Below are 9,013 nucleotides of genomic sequence, written 5' to 3'. Positions count from 1 at the left end.
ACAAATATTCTTAATATTAGTCTTTATTGATGAAAGTTGTATTCTCATATTAGGTTCGGCATCAAGTCTGTTGCGATATTTTGTTTTTGTTGGCACATAGGTGGTGAGCCTCGTTTCACACATAGATGTACCTAAGTAGTTGCAAATGGTAAAAGTTCCAACACGACCTTTTGCAGTGTTGGGTTGTAACGTAACGAAAGTAACGCGTTACTGTAACGGCGTTACTTTGCTTGTAATGCGTTACGTAATTTCATTAGAATTATTTCCAAGTAACGAAAATGTAATGGAAATTACATTTGAAAAGTTATTTCTATAGAATAACGCGTTACAGTTTCGAATTATTAAGTACCTACCTACCTATTGCGAATTGAAAAAAATATATGTATAATGCGGGTATTATTATTTTTACCAATCAAATGTGTATATAGGTACTATATATATTTATTTTTAACTCGGCACAATTCAGTTTTCAATGGTTTTAATATTTGAAATGTCTAATTGGACCGTAAATCACGAGAACAGTTAATTCAATTTATCATTACTTTAAATAACTTTCCAATGAATATGTATAGATTGAGTGGAGGACTAAATTTAATATGATTCTACTAACTATACAGGTTTTATAAAGAATTTGCTTGTTCAATTTGCCTGCAAAAGATAATTGCCAAGATATTTAAAAAAAAATTTTATTTTTGTAACGAGAAAGTAATGTAATTTCATTACAATTTTATTTGAGTGACGAGTAAAGTAACTTAATTATATTTATCTCTTAGTAACGAGTAACGTAATTTAATTATTTTTTAAAAGTAACTTACCCAACACTGACCTTTTGTGACAGTTGAGGATATCCATCTTTTGAAATGCACTAACTACAGGGGTCACCAATTAATATTTTCCGCGGGCCACATTAAGAATTCGGAAAATTCTCGTGGGCCATAAAAATTCAAAGTACATAATTTTTATTATAATATGCCGGTTGGCCAAAAATATTTTATTTCTAAATAAAAAAACTTGACTGTTTCTCTCAGTTTGCGAGCCGGTTAAAATGTATTCGCGGGCCGCCATTTGGTGACCCCTGTCCCCTGCACTAACATTTAACACAGAGATCGATTTAAAATTTTGAAAAAAACCCTTTAGTTACGTGGAACACTGAACTGATCTTTACGGAACCCCGGAGTTCCACGGAACACAGTTTAAGAAACGCTGGTATAAACTATACAGTGCCCAATTAAATTTGGGCACTTTAGGTTAAAATATATTGAAGATATTAAAAATCAAATAAAACATTGTTTGATGCGCATGTATTTATGGATTTTGAAGCAATTTAACATACATTTTAAGGGGTACAATACTAGGGGATACCACTTCATCTTTCTTAATTCTTATACATATATTTAGAGAAAAATAAAAACATTCTAATATCTGCTCTATGAGCAATTCTATCTTAAACCGTCCTCCTGCACCTTGACTAAGGGCCTGTTTAACCATCGTCAAACTAAGGTTAAACCACCGAATTCGGGCGGTAAAATCAGTGGGTTAGTACGCCTAAGTAAACCAAGGTTTAAACTATGATTGTAAAACGGGCCCTAAAACAACACAAATAATTAATTCTATGGCCACGATGAAAGTAAATCGTGTCCATGGCTAAATACATCTAATAATCACTGCCAGCTGAGATTCTTTTCCATGATTTAGCACAAATACCACCATGATTTAATACAAATACCACCACACCAAAATAGTACGCGCGCAGTCCATAACGAAAATGCATCTCAATACGATCATATTATTATTATTATTGTTCTATGATCATACCTTGTAATTTTAGCCATGTGGATAATATTATCTTTGTATCGTCGGTCAGATTATCATATCATAATCTATAAAGTGATTAATACTGATTATATCAGAAGCCGATAGAAAATTGTCTGATGTTAAACATTTAAGTTATTTGTGGAGATATACAATTTTCTAATCTGCGTATTGAATCTTTTCGTATTGAACTTTGGTGTAATAAATTATCTGTCCACAATTATCCACTGTGACCATGTCGAGACAGAACACAAGATTAGACGTTAAGAAAGTTGTAAGTACCTATTAATTGTTTCTTGTGATACCAAATTATTTTCGTTTTAAAATTTGATGTTAGTTATATTATTATAACTTATACTAAATTACAACTCAAATAGTATTATAACTTATCTTATCATTAGCTAATAACGTTAAAAATTGTATTATTCAAGTATCGACCGTCTCATAATATGGGAACAAAAGTGAAAGGAATTTTAATTCAACTTGTCAGTATACATGTTACATGTTTGCAGTTAAAACAATTTTATTTCTAAATTGTATTACTTGAAATATGTATGTTTACTGATATATATTTTATCCACAACCCGGTTACTGACTTATATAATTTATTTTTTACTGCACATTGCTGTTTAATATCCATAAAAATTTCCTTAAATGTTAAACATTTACATTTTATTATTTTAACTACTTAATAACTAAAAAAATATATTTATATTATATACAATTCTAGATCATTTAATATTAACCATAGTTCTACAAGTATAGGTACAGCTCAACAATTATCATGAGTAATATTTTGTAATGATTTGTTTAAGCGAAAAGTGATTTCCCTTAACTAAACTAACCTAACCAGCTGTTTTCTTTGAGTCTTTTATGGTAGGTGCTCATATACCAGTGTTTTGAGTCTGACAATTGCTTATCTTTCTTATTTTATCCATAGCCTTGTAATAGGTACTCAGTAGGTAGTAGATGGCATCGTATGGGAAATACTTATTACAATTATAAGTCTAGAATTATTTACATTTTCAGATTTTTTTGTAATGCCAACAGAGGAACAAATATCAATGTAATGTTTTAAAATATACTACAAAGATTATAAGTTTTTTACTGGAAAAAAATAACACAAAATTAATCTAACAAGCGATTGAAGTTCAAATTTATATTATTTTATAAATAATTTTAATAAATAGTATATCAAATAATATGGATTTTGTTTTAGAAATTTGATGAAATTAATATTACTAAAAGGAAATAAATATAATTAATAATATAGGTATATGAAAATAAAATATCATTAGAAATATAAATTGGCTGACATTGATTTTCATAACACATCCATTAAAGTGGCCTATTTAGTGCCAGAATTTTTTGTATGTAGGTAATTACCTGTTTTTAAAAAATACCTATATCCGTATTTTTAGTATTGTAGAATACTGGTATTCCATGAATTGGTAATTATCATCGTTACCACCTATATTTATTAGGTATTCATTATTTTTATATAATCTTAATAACATAATATAATAATTAATAGCCCCATCCTAGATGGGAAATTTGGAAACACTAATAAATTTGCCGAGGTTATGGTATTTTTGATAATTATACCGAGGTATGAATCGTACAATATTATCGGTAATTACTGAGGTACGGTATTTTCAATAATTACCTAATGGTAGTAAACACATACGAGATACCAGAATCAAAATTTGAAATTCCGCTAGCCCTAGGCCTACCTACTCAGTAACAAGGTTTAATCAACACCATTTATCTACGATACAGCCAAGTGAATTTTCCAGTTATTTTTTATATGTATACCTAATAAATTATATTTTTGATTTATTTTATTAAGTTTTTTTACATTTTTGATAAAGTCTATAATATTGATAGGATAGTTAACCAATTTTAGGTACTATCTTATTATATGTTTCCAAGATTTAGAAATATTTATGATTTTTTTTTAAATTTTGTACACATGTAAATGAAATGTTTTACAGAAAACTTAACTATTTGTATAAAAATCTTAGGGCCAGTTGTACCGTCTATGGTTAAACTACGATTAAGCTTAATCAGCTGATAATAAATATTTAACCGTCCAAATGCGGACGATTAAATTCCGGTTAACTTTAATCAGAGATGGTACAACTGGCCCTTAGACAGACACATTATTGTATTATTTATTTATACTTAATACCATTGGTTTTAGAATAGACAAGAATCTATTCTATAATCAACATTAATACTAATACAGTATACTTCTTTGTATAGCAGGGACACTGTACTTGTTTGTATGTTTTTATTAATACATTATTGTCCCACAAAATGATAAATATTTAATAAATTTTTTTCAGAATTCTGAGTTATTTACTTTAACTTATGGAGCCATAGTATCTCAATTAATGAAAGACTATGAAAATGTTGAGGATGTAAACAAACAGTTAGATCGAATGGGTTATAATATTGGTGTCCGTATGGTTGAAGATTTTTTAGCACGTACCAATGCTGGAAGATGTTATGACTTGAGAGAAACTGCAGATAAAATTCAGGTTAGAATTGTGTATTCTTATTACCTATATTTTGAAACGTTTTATATCCTAATTATTATACTTTGAGCTTTGAACTATTCATAAATGATCATAATCTTTTTATTTTAGTATGCATTTAAAATGTATTTGGGTATAACTCCGGCTTTAACTAATTGGAGTGCTGCTGGAGACGAGTTTTCCTTAACATTTGACACTAATCCACTAACAGAATTTGTGGAACTTCCAGATAACTATCAAAATCTCAAATATAGCAATATACTTTGTGGAGCCTTAAGAGGATCGTGTGAAATGGTATTTATGATATAATGTTTAAAATAGGCCTGTGTAGTATAATAAAAAATAATTATAGGTTAGATAGATACTTGGTAGCTGACTTTTAATGTTTTTATTTTTATGACAAAAAATTAAACTGGGAGTTACTGTACTATAATAGTATAAAAAATAAAATGTATTTAAATATACTCATTATTTGTGACAGTTGTATAATTAATAATAAGACTAATGTCATGAAAATAATTTCACAATTGAGTAAAATACTACTTAGAAGCTATTTAGAACTTAGCACAAAATATTATTCTACATCAGAATTATATAATTATACAAAACAATTTTTCTTTATATTATTAAACTGTATGAAAATATGTTATTAATATTATTTTATAGCGCTTTATTGTGTTGAGTATAAATACAATTTATATTTTGGCAATACTAATTAATGTTCAAATAGTTTTTGTACATACAAAATACAATAAGTATTATAATTAGTTGTTATGTGTTTAGGTCCAAATGGATGTGTCTTGTTGGTTTGTGCAAGATCAACTTAAAGGCGATTTGGCCACTGAATTGCGAATAAAGTTCAACAAACGGCTAGAAGACGCTATACCTGCTGGAGAAGACTAATTTGACTCTGACTTATCTGTAAATTAAATAATTATTATAATATATTGTTTTATTTTATTTTCTACTTTATAATACTATCTCATATACTTGTTATCATAAATAAAAAATAAATAGTATCTAAAATTACCTTTATTTTCATTATTTGTAGTTTGATTATTTGATGACATTTCATCATCACTTTCACCACCGCTTTTTGTTTTTACTGAGTCACTATCAGATTCATGAGCATCGTTCTTTTCAGTACTACCGGTGGCTATTAAATATGTCTCCCATTTCTTTAAGCGTTCTTCAGTTTCTTCAGGTGTTTCAATGACTCTAAAAAGTAAAAAATATATGAATATAAAGTATAATTAAAAATAAATTTTTTTTAATTATTTAAATTTATTATACACACTTGTATTTTGTTTTCCCATCCCATGTTTCAGCAGTAATCTTTCTTTGTCCAAACCACCGATTATTTAATAGTAGCACACAAGCATCAGCTGCATCAGGTTCCTTGAAATTAATTTGAGCAACACCCTCTGGATGTCTCTTAAAAAAGAAACAGCATATAGTCAAGAATTATATTTATAAAGAAAAATTAGAAAACATCTCATCAGTCACTGCTGAAAATAGGCGAAGAGCTAGAAACAATAATGAACAGCCTGGGCTTTGTAAGCTAAAATTGCGCCTAAAAATTACGTATGGTTAAATATTTTGATAAATACTCCCAATGCAGACCAGAAACACGCCAACCAAATAAAAATTAATTTAAGGCTAAAAAACAATGGAGGGGCCCGGCCGATACTGGCTAGAAACCACAAATATTTTAATACCCTTGCCTCAAAATATTGTCTTATTATTTATTTGGCCCCAGCTACCTAATGGCTGACAAGTGCATCTAAAAATGATTTGTTAAAATTTCAATATTTATGTTAGCCATTCAAACCCTGTAGTCAATGAGTGAACAGTCGTCAGTGGCGAAATAAAAAAGTTAATTTATTTTATAATTTCTATAGAAACTAGATATCATTATATCTTCTTTATCATTATGTCTACCTTCTTTATTTGATTGAATATAACACGCATCATGTATGAAGGGTATAATTTAAGTTTTGATAGAACTATGATTAATAGATTAGGTTAATAATCTAATTTCACATCAAAACTTGGAATTGGGTAAAAATGTAACAACATAGGTAACACTGGTATGACCTAATCATAGCAGTTTAAATAAAAAAGAAAACTGTCGATTCATAATAATATTTGAGTATACACCACTTACATCATACACAACTACTTTTTTCACTATACCACATTTTGAACACTCTTCCCTTAGATCTCTTTGGTATTCTAAAAGTAATGATACATCGTTGTCAAATGTTTCTTTTTCAAATAAATTTTTGACAATCACAACATTTTCATGTTTTCCTCTTCCACCAATAATTTTATCAGGCCTCCAATCGAATAACCTTAAAGAAAACAAATAAATGGATTGTAAGAGCTAATATTCAATATACATAAATTATAGTTTATCATAGTAAAATGGAAAATATTAGGTACTTTTCTTGAATTTTTTTTATCTTTTCTTTATCTTTTCGTTTTTTCTTTTTTGGTTTTAATGATGGGTCATATTTTTCTCCACGCATTGTAAATTTCGCCTTTTCCACACTGATCTTTTTATCACGAAATATGTAACCATCCAATAACTTTAATGCTAGATCTACTGATTCTATCTGAAAATGAATAACGAATAACAATAAAAATCATGATCATGATGAAAAAAACCACTGTTATTTAATAGTTGAGCTGTTGAGCAACGTGTTATCCTCCTATAAAGCCATAAGTTATAAATGGCGTCATTGAAATTTAAAAGCTTAAGGTCGACTTAATGAATTTGTCGTGTTGTTTTCTGTTATTAGTGGACGTTAATGATGCCATCATGTATAAACGCAATGAGTAATAAGTTATTAGTTAGGTATTTCGTTCATATACGATGGCATCATAAAACTAATAATATATGAATTATGATTAACATTAGAACTTGTATAAAATAATAAATAACCTCATAACTTGAATATATTGACGGATGATTGATAGAAATAATTGTAGGCCTGAGAGACGTACGAGGCCCTAAATAAAATAAAGAAAAAATTGACCTTGTCATTCTATACAGAATAGGTACGAATGACAACTTCAGTAGCGAAATTTCAGCATATTTCAGACTAAGATATAGATACGTATTCCTGGATTAATAGCTTTAACTGGGAAAATTTAAGAAATTTAACGTTTAAATTAGGTAAGTAAATACTTGAGAATTAAAATGCTGCCGTTTTAGGAGTTGCGAACAGGCTGAGGTACAAGACTACCGAAAATACAATACGAGTTTCCCCTCGCGACAAAAATAGAACGCCACTGGATTATAATATAATTAGTTTAGGTATAATATGAAAGTTTATCTTAACGTAGTAGGTAAATTAATAATATTTAATTTTATATAAGCAATTGTTATGTACTAAGTTTACCTGTTACCGATTTAAGATTCTTACATTCATGCAAGCGCTAAACGTAGCAATCGATTCACAATTTAAAATGAATAACAATTAATAGTAATAAACTAATAAATAATAATAATAAAGGCCTTGGGCAAGGGGTCCACATTTAAGAACTAAATAGTAAATAGTACTATTTTTTTTATGAATATAATTGTCTATACCTACCCATTACTTTTAAAACTCGTGTGAAGTTTAAATTTAAAAGTAAAAAAGGTGGGCAAGTGGGTATAGTATAATTAAAAGGGTGGGCAAGTCCATGGATGTCGCTCTGCTGTACAGTAGGTTACAAGTGGGTCACTGTAATGGATTGTGTTAAATTTGAATTCAATTATATAATATATTTTATTGTATACGAAAAACGATTCTAAGCGAAGACGTTCAGTCAGCCTATGATATATTACTAAGTATATTTGATGATATTATTATGAATAAAGTAATTTATTTACCTATTTACGTGGAATGTTGTTTTAAATTTTCAATGCTTAACTATAAAAGTCGAACATTTTATCAATTTTTAACTACGAAATCATTTTTTAATTTTAAATTTGATACATTTTGTCAAAATTTAAACGTTAAATGCTTATAAAAAAAAAAATGTGCCAATGTATTTTTGATATTTTGAAACCGATATTAAAACAATATATCAGGATCCTTATATTAAATGTTCACGCTTTTTGACCAAACAAATAAAATTTTATTGATATTAATATAAAAAACTAAAAAATTGAAAATTAAAAATATCCGTAACAGGTCAAAAAGGGTCAAATAATTTTCAAAATGTTATCAAGTATAGGAATCGATAAAATAAACATATGGTGTAAATTTCAAGTATCTACAGTTATTCGTTTTTAAATTACAGAAAAATAAGGAAATCGAGTAAATATCCAATGTTGAATAAATTTGAACTTCAAAGTTCATAAAAATATATTTTGTCTTTCAGGTAGACAAACTTATGAGGAATCTTGTATTATATTTTAAAGCTTTTTGAAACACAATGAATAAAATTTAATTGATATTTATATAAAAAAAAAAAAAAACTAAAAAATTGGGAACTGAAAATCTCCGTAAACCACTCAAAACATTTTGAAAATTGTATCATGTATATAAAATACTTATAAACGCATTCAGTGAAAATCGCATGTATTTAACGTTATTAGTTTTAGAGGTACACCAAAAACCATAATCGATTTGGTAGAAATTGATTTTGCGTAAAAATTCCCGTTA

General features: G+C 28.0%; 2 protein-coding genes across 2 annotated transcripts; one reads left to right on the top strand and one right to left on the bottom strand.

The window, feature by feature from the left end:
* The first annotated feature begins 1,926 nt into the window (after nucleotides 1–1,926).
* Nucleotides 1,927–5,378, top strand: LOC100162895 (trafficking protein particle complex subunit 3-like). The gene is given in 4 exon segments (NM_001162083.2): nucleotides 1,927–2,086; nucleotides 4,161–4,355; nucleotides 4,464–4,646; nucleotides 5,136–5,378. Coding segments are annotated over 4 exon segments (537 nt in total). The 5' UTR covers nucleotides 1,927–2,047; the 3' UTR covers nucleotides 5,256–5,378.
* LOC103309953 (HIV Tat-specific factor 1) lies at nucleotides 4,706–6,970 on the bottom strand (the record flags this gene model as incomplete). The annotated part of the gene is given in 5 exon segments (XM_029486824.1): nucleotides 4,706–5,271; nucleotides 5,383–5,570; nucleotides 5,650–5,786; nucleotides 6,520–6,706; nucleotides 6,798–6,970. Coding segments are annotated over 5 exon segments (705 nt in total), but the record flags the coding sequence as incomplete, so codon positions are not given.
* Nucleotides 6,971–9,013: the final 2,043 nt, after the last annotated feature.

Source organism: Acyrthosiphon pisum, chromosome A1 (genome assembly GCF_005508785.2).
Source record: "Acyrthosiphon pisum isolate AL4f chromosome A1, pea_aphid_22Mar2018_4r6ur, whole genome shotgun sequence".
NCBI lineage: Eukaryota > Metazoa > Arthropoda > Insecta > Hemiptera > Aphididae > Acyrthosiphon > Acyrthosiphon pisum.
This window is presented reverse-complemented; position numbering and strand designations above follow the sequence as displayed.